The sequence below is a fragment of the Photinus pyralis genome, unplaced genomic scaffold, assembly GCF_008802855.1.
Source record: "Photinus pyralis isolate 1611_PpyrPB1 unplaced genomic scaffold, Ppyr1.3 Ppyr1.4_LG6, whole genome shotgun sequence".
NCBI classification, from domain to species: Eukaryota; Metazoa; Arthropoda; class Insecta; order Coleoptera; family Lampyridae; genus Photinus; species Photinus pyralis.
In genome coordinates, this window is record NW_022170663.1 from 15970103 (window position 1) to 15996124 (window position 26022).

General features: G+C 35.9%; 1 protein-coding gene across 2 annotated transcripts in view; it reads right to left on the reverse strand.

Moving 5' to 3' along the window:
• LOC116173266 overlaps positions 1–26022 on the reverse strand; it is a 133565-nt gene that overhangs the window by 11123 nt on the left and 96420 nt on the right. For both annotated transcript variants that reach the window (XM_031490624.1, XM_031490623.1), the window contains exon 4: positions 12266–12358. In XM_031490624.1, coding sequence (XP_031346484.1) covers positions 12266–12358 — 93 coding nt within the window. The remainder of the gene's footprint in view (positions 1–12265; positions 12359–26022) is intronic.

Genomic DNA, 26022 nt, shown 5'->3' on the forward strand with positions numbered 1-26022 from the left:
AAATAACTGTAAACGTCGCCCCGTTGACGGAAATAAATAATTCATAAGCAGAATGGAAACTTGAAACCGAAAGGAGCACTGCCATCAAATAAGCGGAATGATTCATTTATTTTTAAACGAAAGCTACACAATTTTCAAAACTTTCCAAATTTAAATTTACGTAAAGTACAGTGGTAAAAGAGTGTTAAATTTCTTACTAAGCTTTCGAAACTATTTCCTAAATACCTCTCACAGTGTCGACGCTTCATCTTGGAGGCGAAGAAGTTTGTATAAAAGCTTAGCTTACAATTCCGCCAAACTTCCGAGAAGTATAAAAACTTCGCGAATGCTAAAGCCCTACACGTACCCATATAATATTGAAATACATAAAAGAAGTTTCTTGTTTCGCTGTGAGCTTATTCAAAATTTGTACTTGCGATTTTATTGTCGACATTACAAGGAGGACCGGCAGTAAATCAGTCCAGCAGTGAAAGTTACGAGTTAAACTGTGGAAATTGTGCACGCCAAAGCTATAATCAGAGAGCTTGGAGCAATGGATTAAAGGACAACCGTCACAAAGTGGAGCTTTTGCGTGCTTACACATAGTTTGAAATAAACTTCGAAACTACTCATATAAAAATCTCGTATTACCCCTCTTGTGCGATTCTTCGAGCGCAACCGTCCTCCCCCCAATCAAACTGTAATATTCATTCATCACAAGGATAAATAAGATTTATTTGGGGATTAGGTAAAGACAAATCGCTGCGGTTTCCCTCTCCGTTATTTAAATGAATCGATACATAAAATAACGGGGGGCGGAAAAAATCTAAAACAGTATCAACGTGAATGGCACTCTAATGTTCAGCAATTTTTGGATGGATAAAAGACAACTGAAAGGATAACTGCCTTTCCTGAGAGGGGATCTGGACGATTTCAGTTCCGAAAGTGTCTCACTTTTCTGTTTCAAATATATATTCTTTTGTTTGCGCCGGGCCCTCCAATTCAATAAAATTTGTTTTTCCTTTATTAAACTACCGTAATTTTCTTAGCGTAATGTCGAAATTCGGGGTAGTCGGCTTTATTTTTTTTAATTTAATCGTAATAGAACGCATTACAAAGGAAGCAATTCCTTAAATTGTTTCTTAAACTCGAACGCCTCGCACACTTACTTTTGTTCGTTGAAATTTATAAATTCCTGCGCCTTTGTTTAGGACTTTTGTTTAGATTTGGTACAATTAATAAATATTATCGCGGGTGAATGTGACGGTTCGGGTCGAATTTCGGTAACGTGCGGAATAAATTTTGAAATTTATTCATGAAAACTTTCCCTGAATAATAAAACTATTCAAAGTGTACAGGATTTTGAATTTGTGAGCTGTTTCCATATACCTTCCAGGATATAAATATATCACGTTCAGAAGGTTTGTATGACCCTAATCAGAAAACGTCATTTATTTTCCTTTTGACTGAAATCAGTTTCGGATCGCGAATCGCTACCGGCTTTTTGTTATCGAATTGGAAAAGATGTATCGCGATTTACATAACGCTTTATTCATCTAGATCGTGGGACGTGAGGTTTTTTCCTAATTCGTGCGAATCGATCTGACGATATTTGTTGTCGAGTTATTTGGGCCAAATGACGAATAAATCGGGCGACGACATTATGCGATATACATAAACTTAGTTTTTGATGGTGGTCGTCTTGTTTTTCCGTGTTTTCAAATTTTCTACCCCAATAAATGTAACGTCAAAGACCGAGCTTGGTGAGTGTGTCATTTGCATTTATTAGAACAGTTTCGTAAATACGCAAGAAAAGGGCACGAAGTATATTTTTATTTTACGACAGAAACATTTTTGCTAGAATTTTCTTAAAAACCAAGGGCGCCGTATTCAATATGGGGAAGTTGATTTTTTTGTTTTATTATATGTCCATGTAGAATTAATTCGCTTCAGTTGCCTTGATCGTCCCTAATCGTGATCTTTATCCTTTGACCCATAAGATGTCCGTACCACCAATTCGGCTTGGTGCTTAGTGGTTGATTCATTTTGAAATTCACCTCTATTCGCCACCGGAAGGTTCGTCTCTGAACGCTCCTGAGTATTCTAGAATGTTCTCGAACAAACACCTCACATTTCCCGGAAATAATGTGGCACATGCGCTTTCGTTTCTAATCGCCGATCTTTTATGGCGCTTCGATGTCTGTCGGGATTTCTAGAATATTCGTTAGAAGTTACCACGAAATAAAGTATACAGGGTCTTAAATTTAGTAGGATAACAAGGCTATATTTGTTATTCTTATACTTATAGATTCGGTTAAATTGGTAAAGTTGTGTAGTTTTTGATGCTGATGGATATTCCGATGCGATATTTAAAAAAAAATAAATAGTTTCGTAGATAATCGGAAAAAATCGCTATTTTTAAAAAGTTTAAATAATTTAGTAACAAAGAGAGATATATTCTCTGCCTTTAATGAGATAAAAACAAAGGAGTGATAAAGCGGCATTTGAAGTGCGACAAAAAACTAACGTTTGACACGTCGGGTAACTCGACCACAAAAAAAATCGTTATTAACATTTAATGGAAAGCAACAATTCCATTTACGTTAGATAGCAAAAGCAAATCTAAAAAGATGAATAAAAATAGTATTTTGAGTGAAGAAAGCCTAAATTCTCGACTTTTTGTGGGAAAAACAATCAAGGTTAACTTTGACCCCAAAAAAAGGCCACACTCAATACATTTAGGGTAAATATCAATATCACATTTTTTTTAGTTAAGATGATGTTCAACAAAATCCGTGTTTTAATTTTGTTCTAGCTTTGTGGTTGCGAGTTGGCAGAGGTATTACCGAATGGATGCCACTGCTAAAACGGCAGTTTTGAAATGGGCACCCTACGCCCCCCCTGGCAGAGAGCCAGAGTGGCTCTAATGTTTAAAATGACTGTTGGGGTATAGGTAAGTCGTATACAAAAATTCATGCTTCTATACAAAAGTGCACGATTCTTCAAAAATATCGCGTTTGTCGTCCGGACTAGTTTATTTATTTGGAAAATTAGCGTTTTGTTTGTGACTGAAGCATTTGGATAACAACGATCTGAAACCAATTTAGAAGTGGTGAACAGTATGAAACCCCTTGAACCCAACCTGCAGACGTGATTTGCTATACAGATGAGAATTTGAACCCCGATTTGATTATTTAGATTTGTTTGCTTTGCTTAGAATTAATCATTATATTGTTGATTGGGTTAAATTATCTGTCCAGCAGGAATATTTTTAGTTCAGTTCAGGTATTTGGTTTTGTATTTTTTTGTGGGAATTTGTAAAGATATTCTGCTTATAAACAGTTTTTCCAATTCCAAACTTTTAACATGCAATCAACGAAAACACCATTTTCCGAAGGCGCAAGGTAATAATCACCGTTTCTCTTTAGATGTTCCATCGATCGAATGCCAACCGATCATCAAAGACGGCATCTGAAAAATTAATTTAAAGTTTTGTATTACATCTCGAAATATGCAATTAACAAACAACTTTTTCTCCTGATCCACTGTATGTAAATGCAATCTTTCAACTTCTTAAAGTTAAATGGAAATGACGTAATTTTTTTTTAGTAAAGCAGGGGCCTTATAATTAGATTATTTTTTTACTTTGATAAGTATGTTTCGACTTTAATTTTGCGAGCGAGCGCGTATATTCAAAGCTCAACTACTCGAAAGGTCTTTCAGGTGTGATGATACAATTTGAGCGACCGGCGCGTGAGAGGACTAATTTCGAAATTGCGAGTGAAAAACGTTGTAAGCGCATTAGTTTTTACGAGCTTTAATTACATGATGCACCGAACATTTACAGAAATTACATTTTAAATGGAAAGCAGCGCGAGTTTCTAAATCTTATAAACTTCTTACAATTTCTTTCCACCTTTTAACTGGATGGAGGACCGTGTATTTCTTCAGACTTACAAAAGAAGAAAACTGGAACATTGAACTTATCATGCTAAGGACACTTCCGCAATTAAATTTGATTTTTTTTTAATTTGGTTTGTGTCAATATAAATTACTATCGGTAGCAAATTGAAATCGTCTCGGGCCGCGAATGTAAACAAACCGTCGCTATCAATTTTCGCTGAAAAATTTGATTTAAGTATTTCAGAAATGTAAGGGGAATCTTCCGCAACATTTACTAGGGGATTTTGAATAAAAATGAGAACTCGAGCGTATTTATTTCAGCGAGATTCATTTTGTTGTAATTGTTTGAATGTAGACGTATAATTTTCTTGAAACACTTAATTTATTTCGGTGAGTTTTATGTCAGAAGGAACACTTGTCGGATTTCAAAATGAGATTTCTTATTTACGCCTTACAGCTTATTATTTATTTTGCAACAAAATGGTTTTGTGGTATACTTAATTATTGAGGAAATTTCGCGCGAAATTCAGGCTTAAACTTTGCAAATCCAAATTTAGTTTCGGAAGTTCAGGACTTTGAACTCGGAAATTTTGGATTTCCGTCGACAGAATTTGTAACAGCAATCTATTCTTCTCCATTTTCACCTTGGGTAGTTTACAGAAAGCTCAAAGTCTGTCAGAAAACATGTTTTATTCAGAATCCCCCTATGAATTATAATTTTTTTACATAATAAAAACGTCTACAATTATAGGTGTCTTGTGTTTCTTGTTCTTGGAACCAATTCCCTATTATTTCTGTGGCATATTTCATCATTCATCTGCAAAAATTCGCCTGCAAGAAAATTTTCTCCTAGAAAGATTCGTTCTAGAATGATTCGTCCCTGAAATTTTGTGTGTCCCTAAGGGTTCGCCACAACAACTCGCTCGGCGGGAGATTATGGCTAAAAAACTGTGGCATTAATCTGCCAAAATAGAACTCCCTAACCTACTGCTGAATATGACAATGTTTAGCCAATGTCACAAGATTTAATTGGAACAAAAGTCGTCATATTTCGTTGAAAAAACGACAGCCTGATTGCTGATTTTGCAAATGGACACCCCACACTATCACAATATCGAGTTAGCAACTTAAGTTTACTAATTAAAAAGCTGAAATGTGATTTAAACCCCAGACTTTATGTTTCTATCGATCGGCTTCCTAAAGCAATTAAGAAACAAAGCACTATAGAAAAATAAATGTATAGAAACAAATACACGTTTGCTGCACTCCAGATTACTACAATACCAAAAATTTCAAAACCTCTAAATTTAAATAACAAAATCTCCAAAAATTTAAAGGAGAATTTACAGCCACCGTTGTAAATCACAGACAAGGAAGAAGACGTAGACAAAGGTGCCGTCATTGGAAAAGAAGTGATCGAAGCATTAAGAAAGGGGGCCCAATATCCAGGTGTGAACTACTGGTGAAGGAATGGCCATGGTAACTTTGAATGACACTTTTAGTAGAACCCCATAATCGCTCAGCGTTTTACTATTTTTCATCTTCTTTTCAACAGTACCATTCACATTGGTAATTCACAAACAATATAATCCACAGTTCTTCTTTCCAGTGAAATTACTCTACACTACTCAAATTGAACAAAAAAATCGTACGGATTTAATTACTAAAAAAGTTATGATCAAAATTTCCCCTTCCACCTCGAATACTTATAAAATACCATGTAATTTTGGAACTGCAAGTATAAATGAAAATCCCAATGCTTCCATTCGCAAACGCTATAATGTAACTACAGTAGTAATGCCCAGATTTAATTTTAAACCCCCAAAGCGTAACTAGGTATCGCCGGATTAAAATGCGTATCATAAATCCTGCTGCTAAAATAGATTAAATTGACACTTCAATTTTTGCAAATCGATTACATTAGCGTAACTTTCACGTCGAAAAATACTTCCCTTTTGAATGTCGCAAAAAAGAAATAACTAAAATGTCATTTTCAGGTGAGCACTTTGAAGTTGTTGCGATCTGTTTACAAAAAAAAAAGTTTAGGAAATATTCTCGACAATGTACCCTGTTGTGAAGTTGGGAATTAGTATTCTAAGGGTTCTTTCTCCTCGAATTGCTCCATCGAGTTTTTGTTGTATAAGTAGAATTTAGTCAGGTGGCGATAACAAGTTTAACTTATACATTCACCCTTCAAGTCGTAATGTAATAATTGTAGTCGATTCACCCTTCGCCTTCGCGGGGTTTTAACAATGTGTAAAACCAGAACCCTCGCCGAATACGTCTCCGTTTATGTTACAATTCAAACAATGCATCTTGTGTATTAGGGAAGTTCACTTAATTATTGCCGCTACGTGTGGTAGGTATGACTACGATTGTTACAATTTCTCACAAGAGTATCGTAAAAACGAATAATAATAAGGTCGTGAAGTTTAAATTGATGGCCTGCATCGTGCCATCATTATGTATTTATTATAATTTGGAGCTGCACGCTTTTAATGTAAAAATCGTAATAAATTACTCATTACACAATTAAAATAATTCATGGGAATTAAGGTTATCCTCTCAGGAGATTATGTAACAAATCCAATTTTATTAAATTAAATGTTTATGTAACGGTATTTGGAATTTAGTGCGAAGGATTAAGAAGTTCAGGTATTCTGCTTGTTAAACAATGAATGTAGAGCTTTGCGTTTATTTGTGTCAGTTTCCCGTAGCCATCCGCTTGGCTATTGTTCTAGTTCGTAACATCACTACGGGTTTATACTTTGTTCCACAACAGAGCTGGACAGTATTCAATTTTGTAAATACTTTTTAGTATTCAAATCATTTAAAGTATTCAAATACTTTGTAATTAAATACTTTTATGGAAGCAGTATTTGTATTTGTAACTCAAATACTTTCACAAATATTTAGTATTCGAATACTTCGCAAAGTATTTGGATACTTCGTAAAGTATTCGAATACTTCGCATAGTATTTGAATACTTAACCTTCCTTTTGAACTAGTAGCCCAATCATGGAACTGTTTGAAGTTATGGATTCTACAGGCCACATTCTATAAGAAATTTTTTTTTCGGGTCGATCTGAGACAATTTTTTTTTCGTGGCCCAAAAAAAGGCAGTGTATTACCTTCCTCTTTTACCAAAAATCGACTGCACCAAAATTTCTCGGGAAAACACTTTTTCTTATTAATTTTGGTGCGTAGAATCCAAAACAATTCGTACTTTTTCGATCAGACTTCTCAATCAAAAGTTATAGACTAGAAACCAATTTCGAAAAAAAATTCAAAGGGCTGTAACTTTTGAACTAGTAGCCCAATCTTGGAACTGTTTGAAATTATGGATTCTACAGGCCACATTCTATAAGAAAATTTTTTTCCGGGTCGATCTGAGACAATTTTTTTTTCGGGCTCAAAAAAAGGCAGTGTATAACCTTCCTTTTTTACCAAAAATCGACTCACCAAAATTTCTCGGGAAAACACTTTTTCTTATTAATTTTGGTGCGTAGAATCCAAAACAATTCGTACTTTTTCGATCAGACTTCTCAATCAAAAGTTACAGACTAGAAACCAATTTCGAAAAAAAATTCAAAGGGCTGTAACTTTTGAACTAGTAGCCCAATCTTTGAACTGTTTGAAATTATGGATTCTACAGGCCACATTCTATAAGAAATTTTTTTTCCGGGTCGATCTGAGACAATTTTTTTTTCGTGGCTCAAAAAAAGGCAGTGTATTACCTTCCTTTTTTACCAAAAGTCGACTGCACCAAAATTTCTCGGGAAAACACTTTTTCTTATTAATTTTGGTGCGTAGAATCCAAAACAATTCGTACTTTTTCGATCATACTTCTCAATCAAAAGTTATAGACTAGAAACCTATTTCGAAAAAAAATTCAAAGGGCTGTAACTTTTGAACTAGTGGCCCAATCTTGGAACTGTTTGAAATTATGGATTCTACAGGCCACATTCTATAAGAAAATGTTTTCCCGGTCGATCTCAGACAATTTTTTTTCCGACCTAAAAAATAGGCAGTACTTTTAAGTTATTCAAATATTTGAGAACAATTTAGAAATGTTTAGGGAAAGTTTCCATTGTCACAAAATCAAATATAAAAATCCGATACATCTGAATACCGAACTCGATAGTCTACGTAACTTAAAAACAATAGGGACCTTTCTTATATCCTTAAGACCATGTGACGGATGGTCAAAAATGGATCTGTTCCAAAATCGCTAGGATTAATTTCAGAAAGGCGTACGTATAATGTGCACGACGCTTTAAAAACTGGTACGCGTATTCTTAAGGATATAACCGGTATAAGAAAGGTCCTGGTAGGTACCTCCTATATAATAATATAATATTAATAATACGCTTTTACTCCCATTAAAATTGTATATAACAATAGAAATATAAAAAAAGCTAACCCCATACAAAGTATAACTTGATTTTTTGTCTAGTATACCTACTATTTTAAATTTTTAATGTATTTGAGTGACAAGTATTTGAATACTTTTCAAAGTAAGATAATGAAATACTTTTCAAACTATTCGAATACTTTTTATAGTATTCGAATACCTTTGATAGTATTAGAATACTTTTGAAAGTATAATACATTCTAAAGTATTTGAATACTTATTCTTTTTAAGTATTTGAATACTTTTCAATGCATCTGTATCTAGTATTCGCTTGTGCTGGACGTAAAAGTATTTAGTATTCAAATACCTTTGATTTGTGTAAAGTATTTACTATTTAGTATTCAAATACTTTTTGAAAGTATTCTGCCCAGCTCTGTTCCACAATATTTTTTTTACTGCAAGCAAATAATTTACTTTCTGGAGTGGCCATGATTTGATCAAATGGTCAAATTTACACCCCTCAACAGTATAACTCTGTTTATCAAGGAAGTAACACAAATTGCAAAATGGTTTCCACTTCGTCTAAAATAACAATAAACACCAAAAATAATTACGGGACATCCTGTATTATTCCAACTTATTACGTACATCTTGGGGATTATTTACGAAATAAACAGTTAGTTCGTTTCATTTGAATTTGTATTTCAGTGGTTGTTTCCCTTTTAGAATTGTTTGTAATTGCAGCTACACTCATGTTGGATCATGTGTTCAGCTCATTCAATGATGACGGATTATTTTACTAAAGATAGAGAAAGGAAAGGAAACAGACCGGGAAGAATGCTTCAAATAAGCGAACCAGACGTGAATCGAGGCTTTTTTGAGACAGTCGGTCTTTATTATTGTAAAGTACATGTTGTAGAAGAAAGTCAGAGAGTGTTTAAAGAATTTTCTTTGCCTCGTGATAAACGTTAACGTCAATTCAAGTGGAAATTTATGTGTATTGTGCGTTTATCAGTTGATCAGTTATATGAATTTTCAAACATTTTACGGGATACTTATAGACGACGAAAATTAGAACGATTTTTTTCGAAAGTTGTAAGTTTTTGCAAATAGTTCCTCGAAATTCCTTGGGGGTGCTAGGGGTGGGGGGGGGGCAATACGGAAGAGGTAGGGGTAACCTTTTAGTAGATAATGTCAATTGAGAAAAATATAATTCTTTTATACACAAACACCCCAGAGTAACGATTTTTGAGCAATGTTTCGTCATTGTTAATTTTTCAGTCCATTGCACCCCCGTAGCGCCACTCTTGAGCATCTCCGGGCAATTTAAAGGGCAGATAATGGACTGGCCGACTGCGGAAAACCGCGAGAACTCCATTAACTGTCCCGAGTGCTCAAGAGGCTCCTTTAAAATTCGTGGAGGTCTAAAGCGTCACTGGTCCTCCGCACACCATGACATTGACTTTCCTGCCTTAGACCGAATTTGTAACCTTCCTCGGATGGAACCACCAGCAGCCAAAAATCGCACGCCTTTAAAAAGCTAGAAATCCCTTCAACTCGATAGAAAGAGACCAAATGCTTGCAGAAATGAAACGGAAAACACCCTCCATCTACAGCTTTATGTACCAGTGTTATGCAACCCGTTCTTCCATTTTCTTCGGAACGAGAACCATGCCTTCTTAAGTCGGAGCTCTGCAAGAAGATCCATGCGGACCTTTTATCTTCAGTCCTACCATCCACCCAATGATCCAAGATCTGATTTCGGATCCCAATCTCTGATACTTGGATGACGGAACCAAAAGTGAGCTGTCCTTTTTAAACCATTTTCAACAAGAAATCTAAGATCGTTTCGAATTACTCTGCCCCATCGGCCGTTGATGCTATTGTGTGTAAGAACCATGCTGCTATGAAACTTCTCATCAGTAGACTGAAAGATGTGAACTGTCACGTAGATTACCACCTCCAAGGCATTGCTTACATATTCCAAAATTGACTTATCCTCTGAGAACAACTCCTCTATTTGATCTCAACCATGGATCAAGATTTTAAAGCTGCACTTGAAAGCATCATGAATTGTAGCGCTACCTATTTCGCCGAAGGAAGTTCCATCCACTATTTAATTTTTCGCACCAGTGTCTTTGTAAGGATCGAACCGTCTCTAGACTATTTTTTGTACCAACATAATCACTTGCAGAAAGCCAGTTTTATATGTGGTACAATTTCCATTATCGTATATCAAGTTGGATCAGCATTTTCTTAAAGGTACCGATCTCTAGGAGAATCTCAATTCGTTTGTATTGCATGTATTTCTACCATTGATGAACGTTTTAAAATTGGATTTGAAAAAAAAATCAACTCAACTCATGGGTCCATTATGATTATTTGTAAGGTAAAGAAACCGTAAAACAGAAAACATGGGCTGAAGCGCTAAGAAAGTGTAAAAAAAGCAAAGTCTGTGGAGGAACGAAGTAAAGTAGAAGTGCGGTTAAAAAAACATATGCAAGAATTTTAATTTTTGAACATTAAACCTCGAAGATTAAGTTTAAAAGGTGGTTTCACTGAACGCTAATTATTGACGTTTTGTATCTAAGGGCCGCTCAAACAGCAGCACGAAAAACGTAATTCCGCCTATAAAGTTTCCAAGAGGTCAATGCGCTAATTGCACAAAACACCAATTCCGTTCGCGTCCAATAAACATTATTCATTAGATGGGATCTTTCAGGACTGTGAGTGATAGTCCTGATTACACGCTCCGTGATTGCAACGCTACTATCCCGGGCCAAGCTTAACTGAAATAATAGGGTAACAAATTTTTCTAACAGAACGAATTTGGGCGCAAGAGGAAATTGCGTAAATTTGGAGGATGCTTAATTTCGGCTGAAACAATAAACAACACGAAACGTACACGTGAACTCCTGTATCAAGGTACCGAATTTGCGTTTCTTGTCGCTATTGTTCCATGAATTATGGAAAATCCTCTTCATGTGCTTTGGAGGAATTTTACTACGTGAAGCTAAAGCAAAGCAAATAAAGGTGACGCTTTATCTTCACGTATAGAAAGAAAGGTGAACTAAAAAGCTCAACTAACAGCGCCACCTCATAAAACGGGCTTTATACGAAACGTGCTGCCATTTGTATCGCCAAGCACCATACCATTTGGAACAGAAACGGAAAATCTTACAATAGTCTAAGTTAAGGATAAACAACCAAGCTCAAGAAAACGGAAAACGTGGTGCATACATATAACCTTATCTGCATTTATATTGGTTGCAACCGTGCGAATAATAAGCTCTCTAACCATAAGAACAAAATTGGGATCTTCCCGTTCGCCCGAAGTTTCTTAATTTAAATACGTAGACGCGGCAACTTAATCCAAACTTAACCATAAAATGAGCGTATTCATCGTAAAGGTGTCGATTTAGTCTTCGGCGAGTAAACCCTATTACTATTTGCTTCCATCTAATACACCACAATAACTGTTGATTACGCTCGGAGGGTGCGAAAACCCCCATTCAACTATAATTTATTACTAACTTTAGGTTTATATACACACAGAAGTAGGAAGGAGAGCAACTAATTAGGAAGAGGAAAATTTCGACTAAATTTCAATCTCGAACGAAGGTAATCCCGGAAAGTTTCGAATGGTTTCTCTAAGAAGCTATTGATTTCGGAGCTTTTATTTCAAAGTAGGTACTGTTTTCCTAGAATTTGGAAATTCTACAAAATGTACGCTTTGTTTTAGTTATTTCGTTTCTAATTATCTCAGTAATCGTCCGTGATCTCGACTTTAAAGAAACGTCGAAGGGTGTCGCGTTTGCGAGAGGAAACAAAACCCCGAGTTTATTGGAAATCGCAAGCTGATTCAATTTATTTTCTATCTTGCTACTTAAATATAATATAATCGACGTGCTCTCCCCTAAAATTAATTTTAAAGGGCCAATTTATTAAGTTTTTATCACGCGCACTCGTCTGGAAGAATCTATTTCGGAGCGCCAAGCAATCAAGACAGATACATTTCTTGCTACTTACCGATATCTGCACATCCACCCCAAGTTCCTTGCTGAGCCTGTCGCGCTAATTTGCTAATAGCATCCACGTATAAACGGGAGGCGGCCGCCGTTCCTGTAAAGAATAAAAATAGACACGTTAATCCTAATTTTGCCACGTTTTTGCTCGTCTAATTAATGGAGTAATTCCCGGTATAATTATACGTTATGGAACTGGTTTAGGTAAATTAGAATTAGTGTCTTTCGGCACACTGTTTCGTAATTATGTCGGCTGGGTAGTTATCTTTGAAGCCCCATTGATATATCTCACGGCATTAACGTCAGCCCAGTTATACCAATGTTTGCAGTGTACGTCCCCCGTTGAACATAATCGATTGTAATTTTCGAACAGAAAATTTCGTTATTTAAAATCGGTTTAGCCTAATAAGCAATAAATTGGACGGCGATTATTAATTATATTGACAAGCACATCGGAGTACGTTAATTAAAGCGAGATTAGGTAACGTATACCGAAACAGCCGTATAAATTTCGCTCCTTTTAATTAGTATTGGCGCTTAAATAGTAATCAGTGCGCGGTTTTCTTTTTGTGGATTTATTATGACGATTAAGATAAGATTGGCAGAAAGAAATATGGTTATAACTTACTTGTATCGCGCCTAGCCCCAATTATCTGTAAATCCTGTGTTTCTCTACTACAAAAAACTAACCATCACCGATACATTAAAAAATCTATCAAACGCTCTTTACATTATCCATTTCTTTATCACACCCTCTATGTCTCACCAAGAATTTGAATTGAGGCAAGACAATTGACGATAAACGGGCCTCTCATGCCAATCGGGAAATGTTTCTGCTGCGCACGACACTGCCACCGTGCATAAGACTGTCAAAATTTAGCCAATTCTATAAGACTCGGCTTCATTGAAGTCGACAATCCTGCCTACAGTCGGGATTTGGCGCCTTCCGACTTTTATCTGTTAAAGAAACTCCTTCGGGGCCGCCGCCGTTTTGAATCGGAAGCTGCTATTGACAACTTTTTGGCAGACAAGGAAGAAATGTGTTCCCAACGGCACTGGTTCGTTGAAAGGGGATCGTAGGTATGTCTTTTGTTTCATGCCTAGCGTCACTAGTTTGCGATCTCGAAAACTCTTGAGTAATGATTTCTTATCGATTGATCCAGCTTTTCATATATGTTTATAATTGTTATGTAACAATAAGTCTATTTTTGCACCGCTTATGCTATTTTCAAGAAATGACTCAACCAGTATTGTACACAACATTTTTATTTATATTTTTCTGACCGCAATGTCGAAAACGACATTTCGATACGAACTGATTTTAAAAATTTACAACTTTTTTTTATTTCCCTGTCTATACTCAGTGAAACCCACAATACTTCAATAATAGACATTCGGATTTTGAATGTTTTGCGTGTCTCTAGATTGAGACGATGCCCCAGATGAAAACAAGCCCCCCTGTAGTTAAAATTTACTGTGTTGTTACGTAATTTCGGTTTAAGCATTGGAAATAGCAGTGGGGAACATCCTGTATGTAAAATGTTTCAATTTATTTGATAGGAACTAAGGGAATTTCTTTAAATTAGACAGAGTTGGAAAATTTGTAAAATTGTCATTTTAATGTTAGTTCTTTTATTGTAAATTTAAAAATTGTTCAAGTCTTTAATGGTAATTGTCGAGGTAATTGTACTTAGTGAGTCTCATGAATTTTGGAACGCATAAGTAAGGGAACATTAATCGTAAACTTGACGTAAGGTAAAAGTCAGATGTTTTGTATAAAGGCGTCATAGGACTAATTAATTGGCCTTGTTTACCAACAACGCCACGTGTAAGATAACGAATGCAGGTGTTAGGAGTTTGGGGAACGGCGGAGAATAATGATATGGAACGTATGAATGAAGGTGGTTTCAGCTTTAAATACAAAAATTAGGCAATAAACGATGCTGTTTTCGAGTTTATTCCAAAAGCGTACGTCATTGCTGCGCTAAATTATTACGGGCAGTTTTCACCTGATAAAGAAGTTAACGTCTTTCATCTAAAGTTCTTACGTATGCGGTTCTGCAGTTAAAAAGACAAAGCCGTTGTCCAGTTTTGTTAATGTGTCGTTTAATTAAAATTTTTATATTACCAGATCGGCCATTATAATTATTTGTTAAATTCCTCAAAAAGTTATTAATATTTGATTCCCTTAGTTACGTGTTTAACAAAATGCGAGTTTTAAAAGCTGTCAGCTCTGTGTAAAGTATTTGGTTCGTCGTTCATCGCGTTCCCATGTCCGGACCACACAATTTGAATTTTTAACTGAGTTGTGAGTAGTTATTTTCTTGAGAGCTCCTCAAAGATCGTGTTCTTAGGTGGGCACGGAGGTAGTTGCCGACTACAAGATTCTCAATAAAATTAATAAACACACAACTTGAATTTATTTTCACAGTATTGTTGTACAGGTACACCCTGTATACACAATATCATCAAAGCATTATGTGGGTCACCCTGTAATTGGGCGCAAGCCTGTTGAGAGCCTAGAACAAGAGAGGGATAATAAATAAATTAATTAATTAACCAAGGAAATTATGTTGATATCCCCAGATGGGTTATGTGGTATTTATGTAAGCGGTAGGCTGTTAGGTAGATCAAGATGGCGTCGATAAGGCTGCTTTTGTTCTTTAATCACCTCTATGGCTCCTTTAAGTCTGGGAATAGCTCAGATATGGCTGTCTAGATTAAAGATCCGCCATTGTGTAGGCAGGAACAAATTAAGTAAGGTTTTCAAAAAGATGCGGTTTTTGAGTTGAACGAGAAAACACCGGAAAACACGCCCAAGAAATTTAATTCGGTTTCGAGCGGGGAAGAAAAGCTCTGGGCGGACAGAAAAGAAGGCCATTTGCGAATAGTAGCTATCTTATTTTCTTGTTTTTGTTTGGAAACAGTTAAAAGAGAAAATTAGTTTTCTAAGAAAAGTCTCTTTGTTAAAAAACTGCGGGTTTGGATTTGGATTAGTAGCCACAAATTTTCTCCAGCAATGTTCATTGGTACATTGGCGCCACGCTCAAGTTTAAGGTTTTTTTAATCAGGTTTCCCGCCACACCAACACCAAGAAAAGTTTAACTCATCTGCGTACGCAGCATTTTCTTTTGGGATACCTTTCTCTACTTCTTCTGTAACGAATACCAAGAATATGTATGGTGAGACAACCTTGTTTGTATGAAATTTATTCTGCTGCCTCTCCAACAGTTCTTTTCCCGAACCAGTTTTTCCACCACCAACGCCAAGAGTAAATTTCTCACAATAACCCTCCAGCCATTCTCATAAATCTTAACCCTTCTGCGCCGCCAACAATCTTTTTTTCGAAATATCAAGCCCTTTTTTTTTCGTTTTTCCGCAACCATTATCCAGAACAAGTTTGTCTATATCGTTCATAAGGTTTAACTCATCTAGGCACGCTGCGATTCTTTTCAACTTTGGGGTCCCTTTCTCTGCGACTATTGCTACAAATATGTAGGTATGTACTTTCCATGAATTTTAACTCTTCAACAGTTTCTCCAAACTTTTCTTTTAGTTTCCTGCGAATTGGCAGGTTCTTAGGTGACATCCTTCTTCTACAACTCCCGGTCCATTGCCTCTCCCTGTATCCCTGCCTTCTTTAAATCATCAATCCATTTCCTTTTTCTGCTTCCTCCCTTCCCTCCACCTTCCATCTCCACGGATCGCTCCAATACGTCCCTCAACATTTCATTACCCCTCAACACGTGGCCCACCCAGTTTCTCTTCTTTCTAATATTGCTGAACAGTTGTCTGTTTTCTCCTTCTCTTTTTTTCAGTAATTTAAGTATAATAATTACCTTTTGTATAATGTGAATTGTACACAAAATTTTAATTTTTGGGACCTCTACCGTAAGATAAATAAAATAAATAAATAAATAAATAAATACTTCCTCATTTCTAACCTTCCAACCTATTCCAAATCATTCAGTCATTTCATTACCCACATTTAGTGCCACCTCCTGCTTCGTGTATAAGTTACTGACCAATCTCCTTTCTCTCTCCTATCCAATTTCTAACAGTTTTTAGTATTTCAGCCAATCGAATGCCTTTTCCATAGACTTATAGTTTTCCTCGGTGTATACATCTGTTTTTCCTATCCTATCCAACACGCGCAACACTGATGGTTCTGTGTTCCTCGCATTTCTTCCCTTCTTTATCTGAAGCGGTATCATAAATTCATAACGTTTCTAAGAAAGTCTTCGGACCACACTCCATTCTCGTAAATCTCATTACACAAATCCCTCGGTATCTTAATTCCTACTTCCTCTTAATCTTCCTCTAAGCACTGTATTAACTTTACCGGTATCCTTCATTTCTCTTATAGCCACCTTTAGTTCTGACATCAAAATACTCTCACCCCTATCTTCCTATACTTTGGATTCTTCCTCTGTATTTATTCTCATTTGCTTGGTATACCTTTTTCGTAATTTTTTCCATCCCATCTATTCACTATTTGGTTATCCTCTGTTTCCTCCGTTCTCGCTTTCGATGCCAAATTTTGCTTAGAGTTTTTCCTTTATCCCACACCATGTTTCTTCCTTTGTTTAACACGATGTCATGCTTTCATATTCGCGCGAGCTTTTCTATCTCCTTTGCAATTAGCGACAACTTTAATCTCTTTCTAACATCCGGCAAGCGCAATAACGTTCGTTGAATACTAACTTCAAATACATATAAAAACCCTCGTGGATCCTTCGCGATAAAATACACTGTTTCTGTTTGCCTATGGTGCGTTCAACCTGGGACACGCAGTTCAGTCTCTCTCATAAATCATGATGAAATCAATCTGCTTTCGAGATCTGCTCTCCAGAGCATTTTCAAGTGTAAAGTTTCCTTTCATGATGTTCGAACCAAGTGTTGGCTTATTGGCTAATGACCATCATCCTTTCCTTGCCGAATTTTGCAGCAACCTCTCTCTTTTTTTTTGTTAAAAAAAGACTTTTTTAAGTAGGACGTAATCTTCTATCTCTTCACTGCAGTAAAACATCACTCCATCTTCTTGTATCATCCCCGAATACTTCCCCGGAGATCCGAATGGGAAACTATTTTAACTCCTGAATATTTAGCATTCGAGAAATCCATACTAAATAAATGTGTGGGGTGGTCTCCTGTTGCTTTTCCAATCCTGATGCCGTTGGTCTTAATAGACTCCTCCGCCTTTGGGGATCATTTTACAACTCACCGGACAACGAGTGCACCGCCCCCCTAAGGAACCGTTGGCGCTTGATAGAGGGTATTCCCTAAGTCCCTTTACCTTGATTCACTTTATAGTTGCAAACGTCTATGGTCTATCTAGCTACTAATTTTTTTTTTCGACCCTTGTTCCCACTTCTTCTCCCACCAATATCATGAAATAGTAGGTCGTGATAACCGGCTAGTAATTTTCAATCAAGCTTCAACATTTTTAAGGCCCCTCTTGCGATTTCATCCGTTCTCAAAAATTTCTTCAAAAATTTTAAAATCCCCTTCCTCCACATTCTCGGTCTCCCTGACAAAGAAACAGTATATTGCTCGTATAATAACCCTCTAGAAACTTCAATTTCAACCCTTCTACGTTCTCAAAAAAAGTGCTCACCTTTCTTCTACCACTAGTACTAAAAAGAAATATGCCTTGGCAACCCCCCAGTTTAACTCTCCACGGCGTTTTCTTCCCATTCGAGGTACAATGGGATCCAGTGACGCCCATGTAATACAAAATTAGTCAGTTAATGAACCTCATTATAAATTCGTCACTAGAAACAGTGGAAATGGTCAAATTCCTACAGTGAGTGAAAACTTCTCATGAACGAGTAGTCGAAAGTATGAATCTGATCGTATAAGTCGGCGGGAAAAAAATGACATGTATCTGGCAGTAATAAAAGAAAACATTCTTTCGCGCGTTAAAAGGGTGGGATTCTGGCTAATCTTTAAAATATCCATAAATAAAAAGCTTCATTTTCAGCATCATCGCTACGGACATAAATTCAATTATCCGGAATATTTAATGCAATTATTTACTTTTCCAAATGCAATTTGAACCACTTCCAAGACACACCCAACTAGAAGCCGTTTGGCACGGCCTTTAAAATACTATCGTAAATTTATTGAGTAACAGCGAGGACTGTATAAGCAAAACGAGTTTAGGAATTGATTAACGGTAAACGTATTACAGAAGTGGAAGCAATTTTTATTGGCCAAATTCGCAATATTCTCAATATTTCAAGCTTTTACACTCACAGCGCGACGATAAGAAGAATTTATGTAATTGCTCAAGGGAGTAACGTATATATTTAAAGTTTAATACTGTAAGAGATGTAAATTTCATGAAATAGCCTCTCTGTGTTATACAAACCTAGAAAGTACGTAGAATAATAATTCAGAATAAAATGAAAAGGATAGGTCTAATCCGACCGCATAAACTTCATGGTAAGAACCGTAAACAAAATTAAAGCATTCCACTGAACCAGCCATTTTATTGGGGCGCTTTCTAGGATAACGACGCCGTTTAGGACAATGTTGACCCCCTTTTACGCTTATACGGGATTAGTGCATGTACTCGCGCCAATATACCTTGAGCCCCCTCCGAAAGCGCATTTAAATTTCAAAACGTTGTTAGTTAAAAATTTAAATCCGTAAGGAAGGTGTTATTGAAGATAAGAAAAAAGGCGAGGGCGACAACAACTTCCCCATAGCAGAAAAATGATAATCCATCTTTCTCTCGGGGCGGTAAAACGCCAGAGTGTATACTTTGCGCGAATTTTTAAAATACATCGCCCCCGGTTACACTTTAATGCAATTTAAAAATGCTACGCGCCTTTTCAAAGGTAATTAGGCGGATAGTTGTTGCGAAACGGATAACTTTAATTAAATACTTGTACAATATTTCTGCAACAGGTCTTTAATTCTACGTTTTATTAATTTTGGAGAATACGAGTTGAAATTAATTTCGTGCAAACGCGAGTGTTGGCGACAGAAGCGTAATTGTATAACTGTTAAAACAGTACAACTTATTAGACAATTTATGTAAAATGTTCTCCTGTAGTGATGCAATGGTTTGGACTAGGTATACGATGCCATGCGCGTGTATTAATTACAAAGTGACCATTATAAAATTTCTTAAAAAGAAGTTCAGCGTACAGCAATAAGGGCACATCGACACAAACCACGTTTTGCTAATTACTTTTATGGATTTCATCTTTACATTCGACTTCTCACATAAGCCTACAGAAAATTTCAGTTTGGAGGAGTTCATCAGGGAAAATCTTATGACACTCATCTTCATAGCTTCAGACAGCAAGGTATTCAACTCTCCTAGTGTATGTGTTGCTTTTTAAATTTGTATTGATTGTATTGTTAGTTCCGGATTTTTTGAAGCAGAAACCTGGAAGTCAATAGAAGCAGAAATGATGTCCGGGAATTGTCATCCAAATAAAAAGGTATCCGTACACAAAAACAATTTTCAATAAACACCTTTACACTAACCACCACAATTAAATTACCTACTAGCACACCCATTTTGTTAGTGCTAGACTACCACGACTCACACACAACTTTGGTTGCAAAAAAGGAATCGTCCTTTTGACATTCCCGCCCTACTCCACTCATAGGGTGCAACCTTCTATAATCAGTGCTTTTAAAAAGTCAGGAGTATGGCCCCTCAATAGGCTAGTATTTGGCGAAGAGGATTTCAGTGTTGCTTATCACCACAGATAGCTCCTATAAATGAAAACAAACCTACAGTAAATTCTAAAACGTTAGCTGAAGATTTAAACCAGTCAACCCCTAAGTCAACGTAATCTCTAATATATATAATACTAGCAGGGCCTTCAAATGAACCTCAAGAAAAGGAAAAGAACGAAGCGATGGCTGAATGTCACCCGCAAGGCGAAAAGAAAATGGTTAAATTTACTGTAGGAAATGAATCTAAAATTTCACCATTTACCATTCGACCATTATCAAAAGCAAGTCCCCGGAAAGAAATCAAACGGCGCAAATTAGGGAAATCGCGAACCTTCACTAGCACTCCAAAACAGGAGAGACTTGAAAAACTTGAGAAACTACACGGGCAGCTAAATTAAATACAGTGAAACGTTAAGCTTAGGTGAGTCATGTGGTACAATCCAGATACAAAAAAAAACGCCAAAGGAAAAATAAAGAAATTTCTTCAGACCGACTTTCCTTTGCTCCGTGAAAAAAATACAGCTCAGATAGTGATACAGGACTGGATATGGATAGTGATGGGTCTGAGGGAAATACGGTCAAAAAAACCACGAGACAGTGATATTTTAAAACCAGAGGACTACATTTTAGTCCAATTTCCAAAAAAAAAAAGATATTCGATATTGGGTCGGTCAAATCGTCAGAGAAGAAGGTGCTATGGTACTCGCTATAAAGTTTTTTTAAGAAAAAGAGGGAATAATATTGAGGATTTGGCAACTGTCAACAGACAGGAGATAATTGGTAAATTGCCCCAACTATCTGAAAAACCAGGCACCACTCGAGTAAAGTCGTATAATTATACAACTCAACATAGATCTTGATGATTATGATATTCTATAGAATCTGTTGAGTGTTGACAAAATAAAGTTCTGTTTTTAAGGCGCGGTTTTCTTATCGAAATGTGTATGTGTCTAAAATATGTGCCCCACCAATAGTCCAGTCAAATTACGGTTTGGGCTGGATGTTGTCATTTCACACAACGCAACCAAGTGTATGCTATGTAAAAAAATTCGCTGAATCCGAAAATCATAGTCCCCCTGGCCGGAAACTCCCGGAACATATTGTTATAAACAAAAATCCAGAAAAAATGACAAAATGTCGTTTCTTTTCGCATTTGACTTCAATTATCTCGTTAACTATTTGTTTAGAATCGAATTTTCGATAAGATACAGTTGGTATGCAAAGTTCATTTTCAAAATTTATTGTTTTTTATGGACAAATATGAAGAAATTATCCTAAAAATTACCAATTTGTTAATTACTAAGAAAAATTCATCCGATCTTTTTGAAAATCCGTATTTGGTCATTTCTTTTGATAACAAAACAATATCACAAACCCGATCACCGCAAGTTGTATAGCTATTGCGTTATTAAATAAACAAATTTACAAAATGATGCTTGGTCTTTCAAACTGGATGACTCCCAGAGTGTTCTCAATTTTTTTTTCAGATCGAACTCAGGGCCGAATGCACAAACAATAAGGCCGTTAGTTAATCCGCATGATTAAATTAACCCTGTGATTAAATTAGATTAGTATGCACAAAACAAAAAAACTCCTTGATTAACTAACCAAGGCAGTGATTAAATATTTGGTAAAATTGGCGCCGGCAACGTTGTACTTTTATGGAAATGTGTGATTTTTTTTACAAAGCCTACTTTTTTGATAACATAGAAGATTTTTCTTTTTTGTTATCTGTAATTTAATAGTCAATTTATACGTTTGTATTAACAATGGAAAAAAAGATCCGTGGCCAAATCTTTACCGAAGTACAGAGAGAACACTTACTGCAAATAATTGATTGAATCATAAGCAAATATTACCTTCTTATTACAGTAACTTAGTAGACTGTCCTGAGTTCATTCAATAAAAGTTCCGGTTAAACTTCCATTGAGTGCCTAATTTTATTGAAAGTGGAGCTTATTCCAACATATATTTTTAACTGTCAGAATAATTTATTACAGTAGCTAAAATATTCAGCACTGCTTCCTGATAAAGTTTCTCACCTTTACACCTCTCGATGCTGCATGCCTTCAGTCTTATATTAATTCCGAATACTCATTTTTTTCCAATTTATAATGTTTATAAATTCATTAGGGCATTTAATTATTGGTACGTTATTAGAAAGAAAGGCATCGAGGGCAATTAAAGAAGCTTTTGATGGAGAAATGGCGCAACAAGATATAGAAAAGTTTCCAGAAGAAGCTTTACTTGCCAAAAAAGTGTGAAAAAGTAACCTAACTTCTTATTTCCAAGGTAGGGCGAAAGAAAACTGGAGGAGGAATCGAAAGCAGCATCACCGGCACAACAAGTGCTATCGATAATGAGGGTTATGGTAAAACTTCTTATTATGTTCCAAATCAAAGTTGGACATTGCATAATAAAAACATTGTTTTAAATATGGCGAGTCGTTATTGCTATTGGAACCTTACGCCCTAGCAATCATCCTTGAAGTGGCTCAAAATACCTACCCTTTTCATTTTCTTCCTCACCTGACCGTCAATGTACTCCAAAACGTGGAATAATCGCTCCAAAACGGAGACCCCAAATCCAAAATAAGGGGTCAGTTTGCAGCAATTTATAAAAAACTACCATCTTCAAAAGTGGAAGAATGCTCGACTGGAATACTCCACCCGCCTCATGGAGAAGAATTTTAGAAAACGCGTTTACGCGAGTCAATTAAAGAAGTGAATATATTTTCTATTTAAATATAATGATGTTAAAAACTATTGGAATAGGCCTAATTATTCTATAAGAATTACTTTTCACAAGCTCAAATCGAAAATTATGAACAAACTGTCAGATCAGTGGACGAGCTGCTTGATGGCACCGTTAATGCTAGTTCTTTTTTGTGCATACGAATTCTAGCTTAATCGAGGCTTAACAGTTCCGTTAAATTAACTAATTTAATCAAGGCAAATGTCATTTTTTATCGAAACAAATGAGTTAACAGCTCAGTTAAGCTTTGACTAACTTTTGCACATAAGACAACCATTTCCAAAAAGTGTCTCGTTTTTTCCTGCAAATCGACGGACTGTGGAATAAATTTAGTTAACTAGCAAGTGGAATAACTCCCGAAATATAATAAGAAAGGTAACTCTATAATAGGCCCATGGCACTCTGATTAATAAAAATCATACATTTTGGTCTAATAGAAGCTTAAGCAAAGTTCAAGCTTTAAAGAATCAGTTGATGAGATTCGATTTGCAAACTCATTTTTGGTTGTCTCACACACACAAGCCCAAAGACAAAAGCTGACTTCTCCTGAACTATTAATAGGATTTTGATGTATTTTTTTATGTAGGTCTTTCCGAGAGCTTTCTATTCGCCTACTATAGTTTTACATTTCTTGTGGTATTTTGGAAACTATTCCATTTGTTAACTAAGAGCAAGCATAGTTTTTTTAATTTGTTTATTTAATTAATCAATGACTATGATACCTACGGTGATGGGGTTTGTAATATTGTTTTGTCATCAAAAGAGGTGACCAAATATACGGATTTTCAAAAAGATCAGATGAATTATACTTGTAAAAATAGAATGTTAACTTTTGGGATTCCTTTTTTTATATATTTCCGTAAAACCCTATATTTATATTTCAAAATGAACGTTCTGGACCAACTGTATCTTATAAAAAATTCGATTCTAAACAAATTCATTTCTCTTCATTTTTTCACTTAGAGCAATAGTTAACGAGATAATTGAAGTCAAATGCAAAAAAAAACGAGACTTTCCCATTTTTTCTTTGTTTTTTGTTTATAACAATATGTTCCGGGAGTTTCCGGCCAGGGGGCTTTGATTTTCGGATTCAGCGGATTTTGTTACATATAGAATACACGTGGTCTCGTTGAGTGAAGTGACAACATCCAATTTAAATTACTTTTGGAGCTAATTTGATTGGACTACAATGGGGCCATTTGGACAAGTGCATTGTTCTGTTAAAACTTAAACATGCAAACTATAAAAACAAATTAAACTAAAAAGTTTCCTGGAAACCAAAGAATATATTCCACCGAAAGCTGTCAGATATTTATAAATTAAAAATAAACGTTTTAACAAAAATCATTCAAGTTATTTCATAGGATCTGGGGAATTTGATTTCAGATAGACAGAATTAGGAAAATGTTAGTTATTCATTGTAAATTAAGGCAGCACATTTAATTCTTTTTCTTGTAATGATTAAGGTTTAATCTAGTCAGATGTTGGTAAAAAAGTCTTATCGGACAAAAGTTAACTGGATACCTATTGAATTTATGAGTGGAGGTGGTTTTTCTTTTAAATAGGAAAAACGAAAAATGAACACGACTATTGGATCGATTTTAAAAGCGCTCAATATTACGGGAAGTTTTGCCGAATAAGTTTAATGTCTGCTGCCTGAAGTTGTTACGCATCCTGTTCCGAAATTGTGTTGCAAAGTTTATCAAAGGGTTGTATAGGTAATAAAATTTTATCACCCGATCATCCACTACATTAATTAGTTAGCCTCATCAAGCCAGTTATATTTCAATTCAAGTGATTTCAATGGCATTTACGGAATTTGATTGAGGCCCTCGTAACTTTCAAATTTATAAGAATTTTAAGTAAATGTTAGGATTTTTGAATCTGAGTTACAAAATCACACTCGAAAAGCGCACTTGATTATGTCATAACTGGTTGGGTAAATAGTAAAAAGTAAAAAAGGGGACTCTTTCTCCGTCTGCGATGCTTGAAATGAAGGACGTTAATGGTGTATTCGAGGCATCATCCTTCAAAGCAGAAAAGCGCTACTTAAGGTCTTAAGTGTAAGTCTTGGAGAAGATGAGTTGAAAGTAATTCTATGACCTAGAGAGAACCATTTGAGTTGCAGCTAGAAACAAAACCACTGTCACTGATAAATTGTATTGACAAAACACGAATGATTTGTAAGCTGCGAGACAGTGTCTTTTAATTAAAAAACGTCACGCTTATTCGAGATTTTTCACCGCATATCGACGTCATGTTTAATATGGGGCTTAAAATGAAATATAGGCTTTCACAACATCGTGTTTCATTTCAAACGACTTCCACCACAAAGTACCTTATAAAGTATTCAACGCAGGTTTGAAGGGCCATAGTTTACAAAGGGAAAGTGTCCTTTTAACATCAAGTCATGCTTAAATTTTAAAGACAATCATATATCATTTGGGCTCAGCAACTTATTGATCAATTAGCGTCGCAAAGCCTCTTCTCGTTAAATCCCCAAAATACACGTGGGTAATTAAATTCATGACACACAAAACACAAAGGGGTAAAATTTGCATTTTTTCGCTATTATTAAGTCGGAGTTTCTTAAATTTGGTTTCATCATACGGATCTCGTACGCCCGTACAAAAACGAGAAAAAGTTTATCTCTCTCCCTGTGTAAGGAGCTGTATAAGAATACAACGTCGGAAGCAGTTTCTTGACTTGCCTAAAATGAAAAAGGGGCGATAAAATATATTCTCCTCGCTCGCGGAGACAGCGAGGGCGTCACGAACATTGGGGTCGTTGATGATACCGAATTCTTGGGGGTTGGAAGAGCCAGCTGCATCAACAGTGCTTAGAATTTACACAATGCAATTACTCGCATGTAACGACGAAAAGCTTCCGAGGTGTTTGTCGGCGAAAATTTTGGCAAGAGTAAAAGAGTAGGTTTAGCTTACCAATCCAATGTTAATTACATCTTCTGCTCAAGCTTCCTTTATGTTTTAAACGTCAGGAAGTTCAAACATCGCTTGGGGTTGAATGGTAACTATCTGTTTGCTTGTATGTTAATTAATACTGCGAGTTCAAGATCTGGAAGTAACTAAACTAATTAACGAGTTTCGTTTATAGTGGTTCGATTACGGATTATGTCTTCATTAATTCCTCGATACACAAACGGGGATTTTGACTTCGTCGGTTACGGACAAAAAAAAGGATGGAATAAGATTGGGACAAGTCTTGGGACTATAAATCACGGCTGATTATTACGTTATCGCAATTTTGCAGAAAACTCTCAGTTATATCTGTTGAAGTTCCGTGATA